General features: G+C 35.6%; 1 protein-coding gene across 1 annotated transcript in view; it reads right to left on the bottom strand.

The window, feature by feature from the left end:
* Positions 1 to 549: 549 nt before the first annotated feature.
* The window catches only part of FYB1 (FYN binding protein 1), a 99,822-nt gene continuing 76,259 nt past the window's right edge, over positions 550 to 24,112 (bottom strand). The window contains exons 10-19 of the mRNA XM_029940969.1: positions 23,242 to 23,264; positions 21,951 to 22,017; positions 21,029 to 21,166; positions 19,542 to 19,567; positions 17,382 to 17,448; positions 14,726 to 14,816; positions 12,948 to 13,110; positions 4,225 to 4,258; positions 1,921 to 1,952; positions 550 to 1,135 (exon numbers count right to left, since the gene is read on the bottom strand). Of these exons, the coding sequence (XP_029796829.1) occupies positions 1,113 to 1,135; positions 1,921 to 1,952; positions 4,225 to 4,258; positions 12,948 to 13,110; positions 14,726 to 14,816; positions 17,382 to 17,448; positions 19,542 to 19,567; positions 21,029 to 21,166; positions 21,951 to 22,017; positions 23,242 to 23,264 (664 nt within the window). The 3' untranslated portion in view covers positions 550 to 1,112. The remainder of the gene's footprint in view (positions 1,136 to 1,920; positions 1,953 to 4,224; positions 4,259 to 12,947; positions 13,111 to 14,725; positions 14,817 to 17,381; positions 17,449 to 19,541; positions 19,568 to 21,028; positions 21,167 to 21,950; positions 22,018 to 23,241; positions 23,265 to 24,112) is intronic.

Genomic DNA, 24,112 nt, shown 5'->3' with positions numbered 1-24,112 from the left:
TACCACACTATTACTACTATTCATTAGTAGTGGAGCCAGCATTAGGATTTGCATGTTTTGGAAGATGTGAAAAAATTACCTAACGTGGTATTTTCTTGGATGTTAGGGGTTTGCATTTTGTATCATGGTGTTTAGTGTTCTTAGCATTTGGAACCTGAATGCCTCACGTTTTGTTTTGGAAATGCTTTGGGAATGAGTAGGGAACACTTGTATCCAAACACTAGGCCAACTTTCCAGGAAGGTGGTTAAAAAAAAAAAGTTCCACAGAGGTAACTGAAAAACAAAAACCTTCAAATGAATCTTCATAGTAAAGAGGTATCAAAAAAGCCTAATTAATTTCAAAGCCCATTCTTTCGTTCTTCATTATTTTAGGGTAGTCCACATTTATATCTACTATAGTTACAACAGTACTTTAAATGAGTACATAATTAAATTGTTCGTGGATGAATCTGCAAAAAGAAAACCTATCTTCGACCCTTTACAGTTTTAATCTTAAATGTGCATACTAAGTGCATACATTCTTATCAAATAATTAACATGTATTCACAATTAACAACCGGGGACAATCTTTATACAAAAATTCTGCTACTGCTACAATTTTAGAAAACATTTATCCACCCCAGCAAGAGAGAAGGCAGTTCCACCTTTTTGAAGATAGATACTTTGAATAAAGAATATAAGATTCAATCATAATTAGAGGTTCAAATGATGGTTTTCATTTTTGTGGGATGTTTTAAAATTTCCTTCCTTATATCTCTTTATTCTTTGTCCTCATATTCCTTTAGACAGCACAGCCATTTCTTCTTAACTTTTTTTTTAGGGAGCGGAGGTTGCCTACTGATGGCCTAAGGGAAGTGCATTCATAATTGTTGCTGAGGCAGAAATAGAATATTTAATAATTCTTATATCTCATTGATGCAGTCGTCCAAGATGTTAAGACCATTTTCTAAGTTCAAAGTTTTAAAACTTCATAAAGATAATCAGAATTTTATAACAAATGGTAATAAGTCGTTTTGTGAGTTCATTTTCTGTGATATCCAATAACAGGTCAGCTGAAACTCAGACTTCATATTGGCATTAAACAAGCACAGCAGAATGAACATAGCTGAGATCTAGTCATTGTCATAGATGCAACCTGAAAAAAAATACAAATTTCAATATAGTTATATAGAACACATATCTTCTAAGTGTTCTAAGGTTAGAAATGTGGGTGATTCACACTCCTCTGATTTAGGATTTAAAAAATGTAGGAGTAGCTCACGTTATGAAAAACTAGTTAAATGGAAGACCCTATATGTACTTAACATTCATTGCTTGGTATGCAATCCTAACAGAGTTTCTGGACAGATTTACTCTTTATCAGAATTAGATTCAGAATTCTTTTATTTTATCTGGCACTTAATTAAATGTACTCTTTGGTAGTCATTCTAATTGAGATTGAAGATATTAAATATCAGTAAGAATCATGAGTTTAAAAGGAAACTAAAAGACTGCATGATTAACTCTATGCATCATTTCAATTGAGATTAATTTTTTAGGTCTTAAAATATAAATATGTGTTGCTAAGAGAATACTAATGAGTATTATAGGTTATGAAATAAATGCCTACTAATTGGCCAAGTATACATATTTTTGTGTATGAAAGTCATTCATATTAAGATTCATAGTATAATAAAAAATTCAACAATTATTTTCATACTTCTGTTTTCAAAGAAAATAAGATTCTTGTTTGATTTTCAGTCATGTGCAAAGGTAATTTTTAAAAATTATACCAGAGCATTTACCTTTCCTAACATTTTCAAGTGATTCAAATTACGATCAAATTGGAAAGCTCTAATTAATCCAGTAAGCTATTTTTAGTATTTGTAAGAACGAATTCACTGTTATTGTTCTCTGTGGTAGGTGTCATGTGAGACTTACCATCAGCAATATCATCATAGATCTCTCCATCACTGTAAATGTAGAAAATAATTTTTATGTTAAAGAAAGTATCTTCTTAACAGTAAGGCAATATTTAGATTAAAAAGTTAATCATATTTTATATGACACGATAAAGCATTTAAGGATGAGAAGTTACATGTTATGCATTTATAAGTGGGAAGAAATTTCATATTCCTCTGTATCATCTTTCATTGGCTGAGCCTAATCCTCTCTTCTATTCTAAAAATAACAAAAAAACCCACAACTTATTTCATATCATAGATGCATAGAATGATGGAAACATGCCTCAAGAACATATATGATGCTTTATCATCTTTGGATCCAACCGTGGACCTAGCACGCAGCTGTATGTGGTAAGAAAAGCTTACTAAGTTTGTTGAACTGAACAAGCTGAAAAATCATGGCATGATACTCCACTGGGAGCCCTAATGGATTCTTTTTTTTTTTTTTAATTTATTTAAGTAATCTCTACACCCATGTGGGGCTTGAACTCACGACTCTGAGGTCAAGAGTCACATGCTCCTTCGACTGAGCCAGCCAGTTGCCCCATGGATTCTTTATATTTGTTAATATCAGATGGATACTTTTACTTGAACTTCAAATGTTGAAATAGAATACATTTGGCATAGGATATAGGAGCATTATTTTTGCATGCTTCTAATTATAATTTGTAAATATTAACGATAAAATATATAAATATTGTTTACAAAATGAGTAGTCAAGATGTGATTAGTATGATGATTCTTATGTCATGTAATTCTCAAAATATTTATGGTTATGGGCAGCTTTCATAATAATAGTTCTGGCTACTTTTACATATTTTGGTTTTACTTGGTCCTGCATCTTTGTGAAATATTCTATGCTTCACACCTACTGAGTCCCTCCTATGTACCAGGAGATATAAATATGAATGAGATACGAATTTTGATTTCAAGAAGCTTGCAGTCTAATGGAGGAAATAATGACATACAAGCAATTAAAATAGAAAGTATTACAAATGCTAATACAGCCTTACAATGTAGGACATAGTTTCAAAGTTCAGAAATACAAGGCCACTGTCACTTAGACCAGACCCGCTTTGGGTTCCTCCACTGTCTCTGTGCTTTTATCATGGACGCAACGGCAGACCCTACAAGTTGCTGGCAACCATAGCAGATGTTGTGAGTTGCCTATGACTTCTTTTTGGATCCTCTGAGATTGAGGGAGGGTTTGGCTGATGGAAATCTGATATAAATGCAAGGAGGACAGATTTTCCTATCATTCATTCAATGAACATTTATTAAGTGTTCATTCACATCAGTAGACGGTGAGCCAATAATTGCCTAGGGTGTACTTTCTAAATTCTCTCTTAATCATCTTGTAATAATCACTGATGAAGATGTGGTCCTATTATTTGCCACATATTCTTTCCTTGAAATTTGTATCTTTCATAAAACAGAAAAGTCCCTTGCCTACCATAGTGATTCATGTTCTGAGAAAAATAAAAGTATTATTATCTTTCTTTTGATGCTCTACTAACTTGCTGACAAAGCATTTGGCATTGATTTGCCTCTTTCTGACTCGTGTCTGTTGTTTATGGATATACTTTGTGAATCTTCCTTAATGTTATTATTATGCAGAATTCTGTAAATCTTCATGTTGGCCTGTGACCTGATAATGGAGTTCATTTCTTGCACTGATATACTTGGAACAGTGTCTTGTATGGTTCGAGGGGGGATTCTAACAGCACACTGGTAACAGACTGTGACAACGTCTTATTCATAAGAAGAGAAGAATCATTGACCACTATCTTTTTTTCTGGCATGCTTCCAAAAAGGCAACTTAATACTCTACTATGCCTAATGTGAGTAAAGAAAAGTCCTCAGCTGGGGGCCAAGCTACTAACAGGTGACATTAGCACCTATTGTGTAGACACTAAGTGGTCCCTGCTTAATTTCATTCAACCAACTGCATTAATCAAGAAGTGAAAGGCAAAATGTTTATGTAAAGTGTTAGTGGTTTTGACCTGGCTCCAATGTTTGCCATGTCTGTCTCCAATGAATGTGAACTGTATACTCATGAATGAGAAGGGTTCTTGTCTACTTAAAAGAGTGACACTTTATGAAAACCTTAACTTTATTATGACATTAATATAACTATACTGACATTAGTATAGAATATTGTTGGAGAATTTATTTGTGATAGTTTAGTAGGTTATATTATCTAAATGATATTAGAAATCTTTCTTAAAGAAAAGCATAACATTCTTTTTCTAAGTATAGTAGTGGAAGGAAATGAGCTTACTTATCCACCAAGTAACTTCGAAGAACATATCCATCTACAAAAAAAAAATGTTATTAATAGTACAGAATTGAAAAATCTTTATTGTTTCTTTTAAAAAAGTGAAATAGAATTGAATAATTAATGTCATATGATGTAATATTATATAATATACTGAATAGCTATATCTATCTCCAAATATGACCTATTTTTCCTATTTGTGTCCACTTTTCTCCCCTTCCTTTCCTCTCCTTTTCTAACTTTTCTCTCTCTCTCCTACACCTCTATTTCCCTCCATTTACAATCTTTCCTTTTAAAGAGAAACAAACGATCTTAAAGCTACTGCAGGTTGACACGCAAGCCTCTTCCAAATTTTACCATATTTCCCCAAGGCATTAGCCATGTGGCTCAGTCTTGTGAAGAGCATGTAGTTTCTCTAAACACAGAAGTAGTTCATAAATAGGTATTTCAAATACCACCAATCAGAACTTTAACTTATAAGTGTTATTATATTGAGCAGAGTCAAAATTGTGTTCAACTCCCCTTTCAGATCAGCAAGGCAGTGATTACTTGGGGGAGTACATAACAGTTTTCACGTTCAGTGTGGAAGAACTGCCATCATTGCTTTTGCCATTTGACAGTGTCAATATATGCGTTTTCATCTTTCGTGATTCAAATCATTATTTTTTAAATTAAATTAAATTAAATTAAATTAAATTTTTATAGAGAGTCAGCGAGCAAGTCAGAGAGATAGAAAGAGAGAGAGAGAGGCAGAGAGGGAGAATCTTGAGGCTCTACGCTCAGTGCAGAGCCTGACACAGGGCTTGATCTCATGACTCTGAGATCAGAACCTGAGCCAAAATCAAGAGTCAGAAGCTCAACTGACTGAACTACCTAGGTGCACCCCCCTTTTAAAAATTTAATTTTGTTTTTGAAACAGTCATTATTAGAACACATGCCAAGCAGTCTAGTGATTTCCTGTTAAATAGACCCATTTTATGCAAGAAAGCAAAGATTTTTCTTGAGCACCTTATCTTCGCCTCTATTGTGCAAAATAATCCTAAGAAAAAATATAAATTATTTTCTTGAAAAAAAGTCTGCTGACGTTTAATTAGTATTACTATCCTTTGGAACTAGTAGTTTTGGGTTAGCACCTAAATACTACTATACGCTTGAAATTAGTACCATTAACTGCCTCATCAATATAGCCTCTTAAATCTGTCACTGAATCAATATATTGGGCTTGGTCCACTTTAGATCTAAGTTTTATTAGAGTAAATGTGTAAAAAATTATAAACCAGTGAAGCTCATAGACAAAGATGAATACAAATGATAATGAGCTTAAACATACTGATGTCATATTGCTGTTGACTTAACATGCAAAAACATTTTTTTTTAAAGCTGGGATCATACAAGTAAAACTCTAGATTAAAAGTTAAAAAAAATGAACTTTTCCTTGAAATAGTTCAGGGTAAAAAGAACTTCATGAAAATATTTTATCAAGAAATGCACCACTTTTTTAGGAAACATTTTTTAATGTTTATTTATTTTTGAAAGAGAGAGCAAGCCTGAGTGGGGGAGGGGCAGACAGAAAGGAGGATAGAGAATCCAAAGTAGGCTCCGAGCTGTTCGCACAGAGCCCATCATGGGGTTCAAACCCACGAACCGTGAGACCATGACCTGAGCTGAAGTCGGACACTCAGCCCACTGAGCCACCTTGGCACCCCAAGAAATTCACCATTTTTTAATGAAGAATTTTATTAGAATCCTATTTGGAAAAGGAAGAATCAAAGTTCTCTTTGAATTCCTGTAGTATGGAAACAATGTAGCATGTGTCAAAATGGTAAAAGAGCAATAATGTAATATTATACTCAGTATGAAAAATTAGACCTTGTTATACCTTCCTTTTTATATTTCAGTTAAGGCAAAGTGGCAAAAATAATTACTGTAAGAACATCTAAAATCAATATCCTTGGTTGCCTTTGATATCACATTTCTTTTACGATTTCATGTTAACAGACTTCTAAAAAAATTAAGGCATATATCATAATTTAATATAATTTTTAAAGGAGGATAACCTCATCTCTAACAGATTTAATTCTATGTGTGTCTCTCAAAAGAGAAAAATCCATGCAGATAACACATTTTTAGAAGAAATTGTGGATTTTGTGTCAGGCTCCCAATAGCTGAAATCTGTCTTTACCTGTACTGATGCTTGGGGTTAAAATAAAATGTGAATAGTTTGCTACAGACAGTAATGGTCACAAACTTCTTTTCCCCCACTAGTTAAAATTGGTGGTTCTGCTTTTGTTTTGAGGTTTTTTCCTTAGAATAAATTGGGGAATAGGAGTGCCTGGGTGGCTTGGTTGGTTAAGCATCCAACTCTTGGTTTTGGCTCAGGTCATGATCTCATAGTTTCGTGATTTTGAGCCCCACATCAGGCTATGTGGTGACAGCACAGAGTCTGCTTGGAATTCTCCCTCTCCCTCTCTCTCTGCCCCTCCCCTGCTCACACAGTCTCTGTCTCTCTTAAAAATAAGTAAACAAACATTAAAAAATTAAAAATTTGGGAAATAAAAGAAAGCAATGTGTTCTCATGATATATTCATGTTTAAATGAATAATTGAAAAATAATGATGTGTATGAGCTGAAGATTGTAACAGTGGAGGTAATCTCATTGTGAGCTGTTCAGGCTTTGCAGTCTCCGAACTAAAATTAGAAGGTACAAAATTAGGAAAATGTATAAGAGATTATAAACTGCTGCCAGTGGTTGGACTTATTCCAGCATTGAATATATTTCTGATTAAAAAAAAATCTTTATAAGATTAAAGGAAATAAAGAACAAAACAAAGAGAATATAATCACCATTTTTGGAAATTAAAGGTTTCTATTTTCCTGTGCTTTTAGGTAATCCACTTTCAAAAACTCATTTATACTAAAATTTATAAGTAAGCATTAAGCAGTGTGTTACCTGACCAAAGTTGACAGACTCATGATGTATGGCTTAATAGCTTGTCTTTGCAAAATTAACTATAAAATAATAATTCTTTAGATTCAAAAACCCCTGTTACATTTCCTCCTGTATCTTGCCTGTCCGATAGCTCTAAATTATAGCTTTCTCTTTTGCCGAATGCTCTGTTATTGCTGTTGTTTGTGTATGTGAGATATATAAATATGAAAGATTGTGAATATTATCCAAGAAACATGGATCAAGGAGATGCAGTATGGGATGTATTGTACTGCTCTATTTTAGCTTTCTGAAATGATGTGATAATTTGGGGCTCATTAGCTCTAAAATTACTATTATATAGCATCTTTACAAGGTTAAAGACTTTTAATTTAGCATAGGTTTGATGTCTAGTATCTTTAAAAAATCTCTATAACTTCATTCTCTTAAAAGTATGATTCATGACAGCGTCAAAACAAGTGACTTACCATGAATTTTTATATTTTATATAATCTCTCCATTATAGTTCCTAGAAATAATTTTTTTGCAGTAGAAAATGATCTCTTTGCTTAAATGTTTCACATACATCCATCATAAGGAAAATTAATGAAATATACATAAGTCATTGTGTCTCCATACCACCTAGAATGGCCGCCATGTTCCCTGTGGGTGCTGGCGTACCAGGGATTCTCACACATAATATGAAATTATTACTTGGAAACTTCATATTCATACAGCAGAACAGTGGCTTGAAGCAAATATTCTGAAATATGTGGTGGGTTGGAGCTGACAGAGAAAGTAATACCCGTGCCCAACACGTGCCAGTTCTCAGGACTGACTCACCTTGAAGAAGGGTGCTGTGAATAAAATTATGAAAGAAATACAAAATCATGTTTGGAACAGTAGAAAATATCTTCATTCTAATGTTTCCAAACTTTTTGCTTAGTAATAAGTAAAAAAAGGTAAGTTTTAAAAATTATTTCATTTGTTTTGAGCAAGTCCAGCTATGAAGTTATATTTACTCAACTTGGCGTCATGCAGTTTAAAAAGAATAAAATCACATTGCATAGATTTACCCGGGCACATGGAAGAATGTCTGACTTCAAAGGAACACGGTCATAATATAACAGTCAGAAAAAAATAAAACGCTCTGTATAAGACTAAGTATAAATTATTAGTCTTGTGTTATAGAAATGTTCTCTATCCCTCTCTTCTTTCTTTCTGTCTTTCTCTATTTATTTCTAGGTCTTCAAATCAGGAGATGTTTAACATTTCTGAATTTTAACAATTTTCTTCAGTGAGCATGTTCTATATTAAAATTGAAAACAAAATAACTTAAGAAATGATCAATTGGATTTGAGAGAATCCAAACCCTTTTTGAAATTTCCCTTTCTTTGATGCCCAAAGGAAATGGAGAACATTTTAACCACTAATAATTCAGTTCATGTCTCCTTCCACACTTTTTATAGAAAATTTTTTTCTCTAGCAACAGGAGGTGGAAAAACCCAGAGCTTATGAGACACTGAGTTGTGGAATATGTGCAAATATTAGCAAGAAATTCTAAACATTTGAGAATGTGCCAGAAATACATATTTAAAATCTCAATGCCTCTGCATATGTGTTTCCACAAGTCAGTGGGTGAAATATCAAATGTGATAATGCTTGTAAAAGTGGCTTGTCCTTCTTCCACTCCACAATAGGAAGAGATTATTATTAATGCTTTTGCCTCTAATTTCTATCATTACAAATTAAGTGAAGTAAACTATGCTTTCTTTTCTCTGGTGGATTAAAGAATGGAAAGTAGGGGTGCCTGGGTGGCTCAGTCGGTTAAGCCTCCGGCTTCGGCTCAGGTCAGATCTCACGTTCGTGGGTTTGAGCCCTGCGTCAGGCTCTGTGCTGACAGCTAGCTCAGAGCCTGGAGCCTGCTTCCGATTCTGTATCTCCCTCTCTCTCTGACCCTCCCCCTTTCATGCTCTGTCTCTCTCTGTATCAAAAAAAAAAAAATTAAAAAAATTAAAAAAAAAAACAATGGAAAGTAAGGAAAATGTGTAGGTTTACCATAGTGTTGGGTTGCAAATACCTTTATGATAGTCAGATATAGAAATAAGGAACTAAGAGATTTAAAGTCTCCTAAATGATACATAACAAGCAAGCCACATCATAGCTTAGCAAGCTAAGATGGGGAACTTCTGTCTTCTAACAAGTTAAATTATTCCACAGACTTCTTCCTGTGCATGTCTATATGTCAGACTTTCATCTGGTTTTCCAACTGCAATCTCCAAATTTTTACATTCAGTTTAGGAAGCCAGCCCTAAGCAAGGCGCCAGGCACCACAGGATGTGTTGGCAATACAATATTGAGAACATTTCAGGGAAGCTACTCCCAAGCTCAGAGGCTAATAAAAAGAGATTAATAAACAGTAAGGACAATTAAGGGACAAAAGCCATATCATGGTGGGGCAGAGGAGAGATCAATTGTGATGGGTGACTGGGGAGAAGGAGTGGAGGTGCTCCCAATATTAGATGACCAATGGATTGTTTTTAATAGACAAATAGGGGGGCAGCTGGGTAGCTCAGTCAGTTGAACATCTGACTCGGATTTCAGCTTAGATCACAATCTCGCATTATGGGAGATTAAGCCCCACGTCCGGCTCCATGCTGGAGTGTGGAGCCTGCTTGGGATTCTCTCTCCCTTTGACTCTGCCTTCCTCCCACTTGTGTGCTCTCTCTCTCTCTTAAAATAATCTTTAAAAAATAGACAATTATGGGCACTCGAAGTAGAATGAAATAGCATGGAAGGATAAATTAGCATAATTTATTCAAGAAATGACAAGGAAGTGATATATCTTTTTGGAGCTCCAGTTGCAGATGGAAAACAGTTGATGAGGTTGAAGAGATCTAAAAGGTTTTATGTATTAGCCTAAAGACTCTGTGTTTTTAAAAATAGTATTTGAGCTACAGTGTGGCAGGTGGATTGGATGAGAGTAACAGTAAGGTAGACATATCGCTTGAAAGGCTGTTGCAATAATCTAGATGAAAAAGGGTTAAATCCACACCATTATCCCAAATCCTATAGACATACATGAAGAATGGATCAGAAATTAGGGAAATTAAGAATGTCAGGGATTCAGTTCAAGGAAGGAATAGGAGGAGGTTTAGAAAAACTAAGAAAAGCAGGAGATTTGGCAAAATAAAAGTGAAATTAAGCAGATATGATAATTAAATTTTGAAATAATGCTTAACATGAAAGGCAATAACAGATGCTTCAGGTGGCCTTTCCCATAGACCGTCACCCCCGCCACGCCAGTGACTTTTGGTTCACTCAACTTTCAACTGACACCACTTGCATTGTTTTTAAACAGATCTCTTTTCTCTGGCTTCTGAAGCTCTTTGTCAGCTTGCTCAGTATCCAGAATGGCTCACCACCTTCCCAGGAGTAGGCTTCAACTCCACAGGGACAGGAGTTGATGTATAAGCACCCCAATTTATTTTCCACTGGATGGGATAAAACTGCCACTCTGAGTTCCCAACTGGAATTAGTTCTGATTATTCAAGTGGCAACCTTTTCCATAACAAGGTTTTGTTGACTGCCTTTCCTATCCTGTCCACTTATCCACTTGGTCGTGAGTGTTTCCTAGAATCACTTCCTACATGGGGAAGCCAAGCTAAGAAAAAGCCCAGCTAAAGAAAATCTCTAAAGAAGAAGCAACAGGTACACAAGTGCTACTGGTATGATCATCTGGTTCCTATTCTGTTTGAGATGGACTCCAAACCACTTAAGGCTTGAATTCATTTTTGGTGAGCTTAGGAATTGTAAAGTACATTAGTATCACACCAGAAAAAAATGATCTATTACTTGGAACCGTGAATTGTTGTCTACCAGCATTTTATGTAATCTTTCCACTTCTCCTTTTCAACAGATGATAAATTCTAAGAGCATAGGAGCCCTCCAGGATTCATAGCAGTATTCGGAATGAATGATATCCAAATAGGAAGTGATAGCAGATTACAAAATCATCCCTGAGTAGTTACTATTTTCTTCATTCTTAAGGTCCCCTGGCTTCTAGGAAGTTAAGGGTCGCCTCCAAATTTCTGTTTCTGGTGTTGTATCTTCTCGCTCGTCTGTATCTATAAGGGTGTTCGATGAGGTCATTTACACCTTTGTTACTCAAGAGTTTGTTCCATGAACAAGCAGCATCAATTATCTGGCAAAGTGGTAAAATGCAGAGTTTTACAGCTCATCTCAGACCAGCTGAATCAGAATCTGCATTTTTGACAAGATTCCCATGTGATGTGGATGTACTTTGAAGAGCATTGCTTTAGATGGGATTTGTTGCTAAAGATAAGAATCTCAGGACAGCTCTGCAAGATTGGTCTGAAGCTGGTGCCCTGGAGAAAGGGCCACATGACAAGTACTAGGACAATTTTCTCTTGTGAAAAGGCAGAAAAAAGAAAGCACGCTCACTTAGATTCATGACCTCAATCAGGGACTATTGGCAGTTTAGTTAATGTATTTTATTTACATAATTTTTAACATAGGTAATAATCCTATCCCACATTAAGCTTCTTAATTCTCCTACTATTGTGTCATGAGAATTTCCACACATTATCATAGCGATCATGTGAATATTCAGGCTGGTACATTAATTATCACTTATTTCATACTTTTTACATTTTTAAACTTTTAAATATTTTTTCTGACCTTTTAATGCATAGAATTTTTCTGTATTTAAAGCTATTCCTTGGGGGTGCATCCTCACAAATGCTAGTCTGAATGTGCGTTTTCTTTGTCTCCTGGAGCCCTGTCTACACATTATCTCCAGTGACCTTTGAGTGTTAATACTACACTACTCATGCCTTTTATCCTTTGTACCCACATTCCATTTTCTCCTTTTAAAAGCCAACCACACCTCCTCCATGATAACTTTAGATCCATTTCCCCAACCTTGAGTCACTGGTCTTATTCTTAAAACTCCCATTTCAGTTCCTGTCCCTGAGTCACCTTCCTGTCATTAAAATTCGACTCAGAGTTCATGTTTTCCACACAGACTAACCAAGCTGATATGGGGCAGCCATGCTGACTATTCAATTTTAAATGCAGGACACAAAATTTTGAATGACTCTATCCTGGACTTTAAGTGAAATAAGCTTCTTTTTCAAGTTTGACAAAAACATTTCCACCTGTCAGTTTTCTTAGCTGATAAAGTCAAAGAAGACAGAGATGCTCTGGTGTTCCTTCAGAAAAGTATGTCCTATTAAGTGTGTCCAAATAGGAAATGAAAACAAGTACATGTGCAAGGTAGGAAAACTGGGAATTCTGCCTGTGACGCGTGCTGTATCATTTAAAGCCAGACCACAGCAGGAGCCACTCACTGCTTTAGCACAGTGGTTCTCACTTTGGAATACTTAAGAATAAGCCAGGGAAGAAGTTAGGATCACAGACTCCATCTGCCCCGCCTCCCCCCACCCCCTGGAGCTGTGACTCAGCAGGTCAAGGGTGGGGCCAGGCAGCTGTGATTTTAATACACAAAGGGTTTTCTGGTGGTCTGTGGGACTGAATTTTGGGAAGTACTAATTTGGCATTACTTTCGCATCGCAGTGCCAAATACAGCAGGTGAGAAACGATAAAGGACAAAAATAAGATACATTGATTTTAGCCCTGCAAATCGCTAGTTTCTTAATGTTTTCCACAATTCATAAAGCATAGAAAAAACAAAGTTAATAAAACAGGGTGATCAGGAAAACGTGTTTGATTACTGACCCTGGAATGCCATATCGACAAAGAGTAGGCAGTGACTTACATTTTCCTTCTTCATTCCTGCAGAGAACTTTCGTATCGTCTGTGCTTTGTATAACTTCAAGAGATTCACCGGGCTTCACCTGGAGATCTCTGGTCCCCCATTTTTTAGAAGTTAAGGAGGGTGCAACTTTGGTCGAATATAAAACTCTAATTTCACCATCATACTGGAAAAATAAAAACATTTATATTACTGATTGCTGTGTATTATTAAAGTAACCCATTTACTGACAGATCTATTAAGGAAGTCTTTGCCAGGAGCCTGGGTGGCTCAGTTGTTTAAGCATCTGACTGTGGCTCAGGTCAGGATCTCACAGTTCATGAGTTTGAGTCATGCGTCAGGTGAGCTTGAGCCCCGCCTCCGGTGAGCCCTGCTTCTCCCTCCCTCTCTCTCTCTCTCTCTCTGCTCCTCAATCACTTGCTCCCTCCCTCCCTCTCTCTCTCTCAAAAAAAAAGTCTTTGCCAAACAAACAAAAAATAACATAAAAGCATTAAAAAGAAATTTTTGAAAAAAAAACCACTTATAATCTCACCAAGGTAATATAATCATTATTTTTAAAAATAAAAAATTATGTGTACATATAGTGATTTGATACATTCATATATGGGAAAATAATTAGCACTGTAGCTTTACCTAACATCTTATCCCTTCACATAATTACCACGTTTTTGTGGAGAGAATATTTAAGATTTACTCTTCACAACTTTCAAGGATATAATACAGTATTTATTGCTAACTATAATCACCATGCTGTAACTTAGACCCCTAAAGCTCATTCATCTTATAACTGAAGCTTTGGACCCTCTGACAAACATCTCCTACATTCTCCCACCTCAGCCTCTGGTAATTATCACTGTACTTTGTTTTTGTGAGTTTGGCCTTTTAATATTCAACATATAAATGATATTATAGAGTATTGTCTTCCTCTGTCTGACATCCCTTACTTAGCATAAGTAGGCCCTTAGGGGTCATCCATGTTGTCACAGTGACAAGATTTCCTTCTTTTTCATAATTAATATTCCATTATATATATATATATCATATCCTTTTTTATCCATTGTATTTTTAGATTGTCCTCTAAAGTTCAAAGAACCACTAAATGTAAATGATTATTGCAGCATATATATTGCACATGTATGAGAGTTCACTTAATCTTTATAAAGTAAATTAAAATGTAAATTTTGTTGTAAATGAAGGAGTTAGAATGGATAACTGATATCGATAATTACACTTCAAAAAAACTTTTTTTAGTTTATTTTGAGAGAGAATGTGAGCTCATGTGAATGGGGGAGCAGCAGAGAGAGAGGGAGAGAGACAATCCCAAGCAGGATCCATGCTCTCAGCATGGAGCCCGATGCGGGATTTGAACCCACAGACCATGAGATCATGACTTGAGTCAAAATCAAGAGACAGATGCCCGGCTGACTGAGCCACCCAGGTGCCCCTATAATAATGTTTTTGATAAGTGCATTGTGGTACTTAAAAGTTACTGTTTTTTTTTCCATTAGCATTTTGTACTTAGTCTGATATTTAAGTATGACATACTTTAAAATTTTTTTTTAATGTTTTATTTATTTTTGATACAGAGAGAGACATAGCATGAGAGGGGGAGGGGCAGAGAGAGAAGGAGACACAGAACTGGAAGCAGGCTCCAGGCTCTGAGCTAGCTGTCAGCACAGAGCCTGACGTGGGGCCCGAACCCATGAACGTGAGATCTGACCTGAGCCGAAATCGGAGGCTTAACCGACTGAGCCACCCAGGCGCCCCTAAGTATGACATACTTTAAACTTTTTCCTGAAGTCTTTCTCTTCTTTTTCCTGCTTTTTTAGCTTCTTGGCGTCTTTCTCTTCGGTCTTAGCCTTGGCTCCTTGGCTGTGATGGCAGAACAAACATAAAATAACACTTAGTTTAGTTTGAAAAGAATAGTGTACAACGGAGACTTCATCTATCACATTACGCTTTTGTTACATTTTGTTTTTAATTGGTTCAATTTCTTAGAAATCTAGTACATTCATTGTAATAAATTATATTTCATAACACAAGAGATTCTTTAAAAGAGTACAGTTAAAATGGAGGTAAGTGACTACTTATTACGTTGAACCATATGAAATGACTGAGGTGTAGTGTAAACATGCTTACATATCAGAGTTTTCATGTAATTCAACCTATCACCAAACTCCATGTATATTTTTCCACCCTTCCTAGGTGATTAAGTGGCTTGGCAAATGTCATAGAAGAGGCTTTTTGAAAAAGAACGCTTTTAAAAAAATTGATTTTATGTATTAAAAAGTTTATTTTAAATTTAAAAAGTTTAAAATTCTAGTTGAATTTTCTTGAGGCGTCAGTTTTTCATATCTACTTAAAACGGAGGCTGGGTGGTATCTCATAGATACCAAATGGATGACAGCTAATTGTCATAAGAAGGGTAAAGAAGCCTAAAGAGAGTGATTCTCCAGCCTGGGCACACCCGGGATCATCTGGGAAGTTTTAAAGAAGAACTGCTATCTTTGTCTAATTCCTAGAAATTCTAATTAAATTAAATACATTCTAATTAAGTAGAACCGAGTGAAGTCTTGATACAGACATATACGCTAGAGCCCCCCAGGTGATAGTAATTTGCAGCCAAGGTTGAGGATCATTTGCTAGGGTTGAATGTGGATGTTAGGGAAAGGCTGGGAATCTCTGAAGGAGGGAATTTTAAAATCAGAAGTGTTGTGTGTGATGAAAACCTCTAAACCCTGATATTAATTATTATCTAGGTTCCCTAAAATAAAGTTTTGTTTGCAACTGATTTATTGAAAATGTTTGATTTTTTAACTTTTGATTCTTAGGATTTAGATCGTTTACTGTGAAATGAATTAGTACATTATCCTGGCTTGGGTTCTGTGTCCTTCCTCAGTTTCTCCTGGCTTCTGGTCCACTGGGCAGTAGTGGAATTGCTATCCCAAATTAGCACTTTGGAGCCATTAGGACATTCATGAGTGTTCAGAATGCCCCGTGAGCTATCTTTGAAAATAACTTACTGAAATTTAGTTTTAGTTAAAAATAGAATATTGTGTTAGAGAACATAAAATAGTCTTAAACTCTGAAAAAAAGCAGCAGTAAAGAAAATGGTACATATCACATAAAGTTTAACCAGCTGGGGTTTATTCTACGTGAAGAAAAGGTCCAGTGTGTAACTGGGTTCCTAGAGAGCTATTTATTGGAATGTGGTGACATTTTTACAGTAATATAAAACAGAAAAATGCATTTAGAAATGTCAGGGATAGAAATGACTTCCCAACAGTGAGGAATTTTCAAACTGAACGTATTACTGAAGAAGATTAGATTTTCCTTTCAGAAGAAAGGAACAATTCTCTTTTCATCTTGCATGTTTGTTTTGCCCGTGGAACTTGATCTTCACATAGAAATGATAACATCTTCTCCCTTCAGTCTCTTTGATCTTGAAACTTTCTCTTGTTCAGTAAAATCAACTTAACAGTGTTGGTTAAAAAAAAAAAACTAAATAAGTAAATGCTGATGCATTTTTGCAGCATAGCTTAGAAAACGTTATGTATTGTCACCGTTTATGTTGCTTTCAGCCTTTAATCAAGTCCAAGATCTTTTTATTCATTCTTTTTTCCTGAGAAAGCGACAGACGTGTTCTTGCTTTCATACACAGTATGTAGCAGCTCATCGCTCGTGTTTATTGAAATACAGAAAAATCGTACCATGTTATTTCCTATTTCAAAAGAAGTTTCAAAAACTACTCCTTTTGTAGTAACTGATCTTAACAGGTTTTCATACAGTTTTAGCCTAAAATGAAATTGAAACCTTAGGTGAGCTGAAGAATGTCACTATTCACCTTTAGCAGTTTTTTTTTTAATTTGAATGGGACCTTTGAGAATCTGATGCTTTTATGAAAAAGAGACATAACATAGTCCTTTTAAAACACAAATCATCTTTTTTTTCCATAAAAGGAAAAATCTTGTGGAGGACAGACAGAAGACATTGAAGAAGGTAGGTGAGGGTTGAGATATAAACTAAGAACGGCATTCAGGACAAAAAAGCCTTGAGGAAAAGGGTAAAAATAAAGGGAGGAGATGAATCAGTCAGATCAGAAGTGATCAGGCTCTCAAAAATTTTCCCAGTGAATGAACATATGAATGAATAAATGAATGCAGACATCGGTGAGTCACAGGGCCGGAATAATCAGGGGACCAGCGGCAGAACTACTGGGAGCGGTGGAGGGAAAGAGAGAGAAGCGAGTGAGGAGAAAGGGGAGGAGGGGATCAGACTCCACCCACAAACCTAGCGGAAGCGGTAGAGCTGAGATCAGAAAGAGGACAGAGCAAACGGGATCCAACATAGCACATACATAGCCCACTAGGGTTTCATCCTAGTTGAATTTTCTGGAGCAGTCTGATTTTCATCTCCAAATGAGGACATTTTCATTACCTCAACTCTGCTGGCGGGGCAGGGAAGTCAGAGGCATCCACGTCGTCATAAACTTCATCTCCCGTGTCTAACAGAAGGCAAAATATCAAACGTTGAAACTCTTTAAGTTTGAAGTTTTAAAATTATTATTTTTTTAAATCAAGTTGGCTCTCCATTCAACATGACCCTCCGATCAAGTGTCACACGCCGACAGCCAGCGGGGGGGGGCCCTAGTTCCAATTTTGATATGAATATTCGATGATGTTTTTAACTTAAAGAGTTTTCTTTCAAAGACAACAAAATAAGTTTTCCTGTGGTCGCTGTATGTTTCCTCTGGAAGCCGTGTCTATTTCTTAAAAGGGAGAGGTTTTTCTCTCCCTGGAAGCTTCTGCTAGATTTCCCTCAAAAAAGCCAATGACTCTGATTGTAACTAGCATTATTAAGATAAATCCCCCCGAAACAGTGACTGAGATTATTTGAAGATCCACACTTGTGAGGAATGGAAGGATTAGTGGATTGCTGAGAGACAAATCAACATTACAGCCCATTGGCAGTAGGCAATAAAGATTGAAATCAAGATTCTTAGGGGATTTAGGATGCTAAGATAATATAAATTATTTTACTTATATGTGTGTCTTTGTCTATGCCTGTTTAATCTGTCTGTCTGCCTGTTTGTCTATCTATCTATCCATCCGTCCACCATCCAGGTATCATTCTCTCTTACTCACTGATCTGCTTGCTCATTAACTTTTAATTTATAGTAATGTTAGGTGTGGCATCACCTTAAAATGGAAAGAACATTTTTATTAATAAGACATCTGGTACCAGTAGGTATTGGGAACCATTCAGTATTGGTGGAAAAGTGGCAATGACCTTAACTAACCCAATGGTTTTTCCAATCCATAGATACTTTTCTTCCTTCTAGAGCCCTTGTTAATGAAGTCAGGAGGATTGCTTCCTCTTTGCACCTATTGAGTTGCTTCACACCAAGTTAAGCTGAAGAGATGAGTTGAAGAGAGTATCATGTCTTAAGAAATGATTAATATAGAAAGTTTAAATGCTTTCTGCTAGTGGCAAAGATTTAAAGAGCTTTCAGAATTCCTCCTCTATCTGTAACGTAAAGAGTACATACAATATGGTGTGGTATATACATACACCACACACACATTTCTGTGTGTGTTTTCCCCCTGAGGTGATTAATTTCACAGCTATGTGAAGTATCCATAATTTATATATAAAATATATGACATATTACTGGTTTCCAGAATGGGAAAAATTACTGTTCCCTGCGTATGCACTTAAAACACACTTGAGAACAAAAGAAAATGAAAACAAAACCCATAGTTTTTACTTAACTGACCACTTTTGTTTCATTTTTATACCTACCCTTTGTGGAGCTAAGTTTCTTGAATGCTTTTTGAAAATTATACATTAAGATATAAGCTCATTATCAGTTGTTGATCAATTTGTGTTCGTGCCTTACATGCTTTCGTGCTGACAACTGAACACGAGGTCAGATAACCAGATTGAAAAAAGAGACTATCTGTGGGTTTAGTTTTCTCTTTCAATTTATTTATAAATTCAAATAAGCTTTTTGAAAGGCCACGAATATTCGCATGAGACATTTTATTTTGTTCAAAGTGAATTTAAGAAAAAAATCTTTTAAAGCTCTGTCTCAGATCTTTAAATTAAAAAAATAAGCTGACCAAAATTGTACAAAGAAGAAACTGTTTTATGTTTAGCAGCAAAAAATTTCCAGATACAATAAAAATTATACATTGTAAAAAATCAAACAAATTTAGATTTAGAAGGCCTTGGTAGCATATAATCTGGTATATTTTCAGAAGTCATTTTGCAGAGGTCCAATATATCAAGCTTGACTGAATTGGGGTGGAAGAGACATGGGAAATATCGATGTCCATCCCTGCCCACTTGTTTATTTCTCCATTGTGACCCCTATGACTGGGTGGACTGTTTAAAAACCACCAAGATTAAAAATTTTCTTCTTCCCACTCTTTCACCGTTGAAGAACCGTGTAGCAGTTACTTGACAGCTTTCCACAACTATTATTTCCAGAGTCAGGACTTTAATCCAGACCCCATGACTATCTCCAGTGCTGTCCCACCACCCTATCTGCAAAAAAGTGTGATATAAAATATACACTTAAGTTTTGTTACTTACCCAATTGTTTAGGTGGAGCAGGAAAACTGGAAAGAAAATGAGAGCACAATTATAATCAGACCAATCTAAAGACAGAAAGTGGGTCCTTTGTTTAGGGAGAGGCGTGAACAAGTAACAGCCTGGAGATTTATAAAGGCCAATTAATCTGTTGACTCTCATTCCTTTCCCATCCTCCATCTCTCCACCGAGTTTCAGTTTCTGTCCATTAATTTGGAATTTAAGGAGACTTTTTTTTTTTTTTAACTCCAATGGCGGCCAAAAAAGTCAAAAGTCAAGATATTCAGTGGTTTATTTTGCCCACAACTGTTGGACCAATATTTTCAGATTTGTTCTACGAGGTTTGGGCATATTATCACATCAGAGTAAATTAAATGGACTCAGTGTTTGGAGTCATTGTGGCATAGCTCAATAGCTCAGGCCAAAAGCTTTTATTTGACTTAAGGGGTAGAAATAGAGAGCTGAAATCAACAAAGTCGTGGACTCTTTGTATGACCGCGTTTCCCCAATATATGTACCCAAACGGGAGAATGGTGAATAAGAGAGGAATATATCCACTGAAACTAGAGAGGGAGGGCTTATTAATAGAAGTGATCCGGAATTAGGATTTGGTGCCACTTAGTTACAACAGAAAAAGACCTTTGCTTTTATTACTTATCTTTAAACACACACATAAACACACATCACTGAAAGAATAGTGCACAGCCACACTAAAGTGTGAGAGGTCATTAGTGCAAATGGTTTAAAATCAAAATTAGGAATGTGCCAGTGGAGCAGGAAAAGTAATTTCTGCTTTTATTTCTAAGTGAGGTCTGCATTTGAATAATACTGCATCGAGAGAGGATTTGTTACAAAAAGGATTTGTTATGTTTACTTACAATTTTGAGTCCCTTGTTTACTAACTATTGTTTCAGGTCTCACGGAGGAGTTTATAATGAGGAATTCTGTGTAGAATTAACATTTTAGAAAGACTTTAATGAAATATGGAGACTCTAAATTGAGCTACAAAGACTTTAAGTACTGCATTTAGAGAAAAGAAATTCCAAATTGCATCCTTATTTCGAGAAAACTAATTTTTTATAGGTTCCGTGCATTTTGAAGAGTAGTCACTATATTATATAATGTGGCATTGGAATTGAGCTTTTAGATATGATGTTGCAGTTTAAAAAAAAGTCCCACTGAATGGAGTGTATGTGTATGAGTGTATGAGTGTGTGTGTGTATTCATTTGTGTGTATTATCTGTGCATATTTGTAGGGAAAGCAAACTATATCTTTGAACCATATGACAATTTTTGAAGACTTTGCACACCTCTTCTGTAAATGCCTGAGTGTGAAGGTGTAAATGAAGCTCAGATGACTAATGGCAAATAACATTCAAATGACTTAAGCCTGTCAGAATTTGGTTATTGGTTATAAAATATTAGTAGCATTTGATTAAATCAATATTAGTGTAGTTATTGTGCACTGGATTTGGTGGGTCGACTCTTACGATGAACCTTCATTATTGTCTGACTCAGAGACTTTAGGTTTCTCTTGTATACTTTTCTTTTTGTCATCTTTTCCCTTTAACATCTTCAAAATCCCCCAGGACCACGAATTACTCTTCTCTTCAACCTGTAGTGTGGAGCTTAGGAGCATGCAGGCATTGATCAGAATGGAATAATGAGCGGAACGCGAAGACATTGGGTGGACATTCAGACTTTTTATAATTTATACTGTATTGATCATTCAGGCAGTAAGTCACTCACTGTAATCAACAAGATGATGCTTTAGAGTGTATAGGCCTCGGTCTTTGAATACTGCTTACTTACTACTAGGTAAGTAGTAGTTCATTACTTTTTCTAGTTAGTGAAATTTCTTTTGGTTTTAAAATAGAAAGCAAAGTCAAAATTAAGTTGTAGACATTGATTTTGTCTTATTTTATGTTTAAAATTAAGTAATTAACAGTTCTTAACATTTAAAATATGCCACTACCAAGGTTTAAGCAACTAGAGAATTAAGTCTTATACTGGTTTTTGCCACAAATAGCGTATGGTCTCAGTTCACTTGAATTGTCTATAACTACAGTCATTATACAAAGGATGGTCATGCATCTGATAAGCTCTCCAGAGATTATTGATTGAGAAATAAATGATGGGGAAGAGTCTGAAAAAAATCTATAGCCCTGGTAATTCATTATCCCTTTTTTCATTTCTCTTTTTTTACTGAGGCTCTTCCAAACAATATACCACTTCATCTGAAGTGTTGTGCAATTATACTTCCTGACTTATGACTGCTATTAATTAAACATTCAAATCATTTTTGGTGTGGTAATAAGGAACACTATAGTTTGCTTTTTATTCTAACCAGAAATCAACACTAAATTTCAGTATACACAAAAGTTTAGAAAGCAATTCACTGATTATTCTTACCCATCATCAGTTTCTTCCTCTTCGATCCCATCATAAATATCATCATCTGGGGGAGGTGGGAACATCCCTTCATTTGGATTGGTGAAGGGGAGAGAATCTTCTGTTAGTTTTATAATTTGGTCATATAAGAGCCACTCAAATTTGATAGTAAATCTGCCTTATTTAACTGCAGAAAACATTTCTGAATAACCATGTAACTAGAAAATAACTTTATGTTCCTATTCTCACATAGATGGTAGGTAAATTACTTGTCTTGTTGATTATTTTTTTTAAATTTTTTTAATGTTTTATTTATTTTTGATACAGAGAGAGACATAGCATGAGAGGGGGAGGGGCAGAGAGAGAAGGAGACACAGAATCTGAAGCAGGCTCCAGGCTCTGAGCTGGCTGTCAGCACAGAGCCCGATGCAGGGCTCGAACCCACGAACGTGAGATCCGACCTGAGCCGAAGCCGGAGGCTCAACCGACTGAGCCACCCAGGTGCCCCAATCTTGTTGATTATTTTTAAAGGAATTCTTAGAGGTGAAATTTAATAAATGTAGAACAGGTACTGAGCTTTGGAGATAAAAGGGATAGAGAAGAATAAATGTGAGAAAAAAATGGAATAGACTGTAAAGTTAAATATTGTGGAAAAAAGAAAGGAGGAGGCTATAAGAAAATTTTAATTAATAGTGAGGAGACATTCAGAAAAAGATAAAGATATAAGTGAGGAAAAACAAATAGAATGAAAGATGAATTTGTGAATATTGGCAGTAGCTCTGGTTCATTTAATCAAAATGATATTTTAAGGGTTAAGTCCTTTGTTGTAAACCCTTAGGAGCCTTGCTCCTTGACAAGTATTTATTGAACAAATGTTTATTGAGTACTTCCTCTCTGCAGAAATATGTACAAAGAACTTGAAATCTGACTTCTAGGATGAGCATTTTAGCACTTTATTTTGGTGATGAGAAAATGAGGAGTCTTTATATGTTACCATCGAAATAAGGATACTTCTGAAAGTGAAGGGGGATGCTCTTAGTAACAGTGCTCACTTGGCATAAATTAGGAATGGCCTGGGCACACTAGAAATGGAGTCACTCCATGACCCATGACAAATTTGGAAGAGAGAAGTGACTTGTTTAGGGTCACTCAGTGACCAGGACTGGAATCCAGGTCCATTGGCTCCTGGCCCTGTGGTCTCTCTACCACATGAATATCTTCTTCATTATTTGCAAACAAAAGCATCTTGTCATTAATAAAGACAAAAATGATGAAGACTTGAAGAAACTGCTGATAAAAGTTTGTGGCTTACCTCCACTTCCGCTCTGACTGTGGCTAGGGAAAAAAAAACTAAATTAGCATATGAATTATGGAGCTATTGGGAAGACAAGTACATATATTGAACAGTTATATAAAAGAGAAACAACATTGCAGTTCAAATTTATCAGAATGTCAAGTAAAGAAGAGACATTGTTCCTTAGCATAATAGATGAGTAGTAACAAGGCAGAAAACAAAACAAACCTAATAACGATCAAATGAGTACTACATAAAGTTTTCAAAACAATGTTAATGTTTGCTTCTAACGTTTCTATGAGGTAGTTTTTAGATTATACATTATTACGTCATTCCATAGATATATAGGTTTCTGAAAAACAATCAACCAACCAACAGTAATATTCCAGGAATCACATAGAACCATTGTTTTTTAAAAATGTTTTAAAAATTGTATTTATTTTGAGGAGGAGAGATAGAGCGTGGAGGAGGGACAGAGAGGGAGAGAGAATCCCAAGCAGGCTCCATGCTATCAGCACAGAGCTGGATGTGGGGTTCGAATTCCTCTCACAAACCATGAGATCCTGCCCTGAGCCAAAATCAAGAATCAGATGCTTAACCCACTGAACCACCCAGGTGCAGCAAACCATTATTGCATTAGATTCAATTCTCTTTTAATATGTTATAACCAGAGCATTTAACTCTTAGTCCAATAGCACTGTATTTTTTTTTGAAAGAGAGAATTTCTTTAGAAATGGAAATCTTACTCATGAAATATTATTATTACATATAATGTGGCACCTGATTTTCTAAATTCACATTGTCTGCATTTTTTACTTACTTCTAGAACATTCTATATTTTCCCCTTAAAATTTTTTAATGTTTATTTATTTTTGAGAGAGAGAGTGAG

This window comes from Suricata suricatta, chromosome 6 (genome assembly GCF_006229205.1).
Source record: "Suricata suricatta isolate VVHF042 chromosome 6, meerkat_22Aug2017_6uvM2_HiC, whole genome shotgun sequence".
Classification (NCBI taxonomy): domain Eukaryota; kingdom Metazoa; phylum Chordata; class Mammalia; order Carnivora; family Herpestidae; genus Suricata; species Suricata suricatta.
This window is presented reverse-complemented; position numbering and strand designations above follow the sequence as displayed.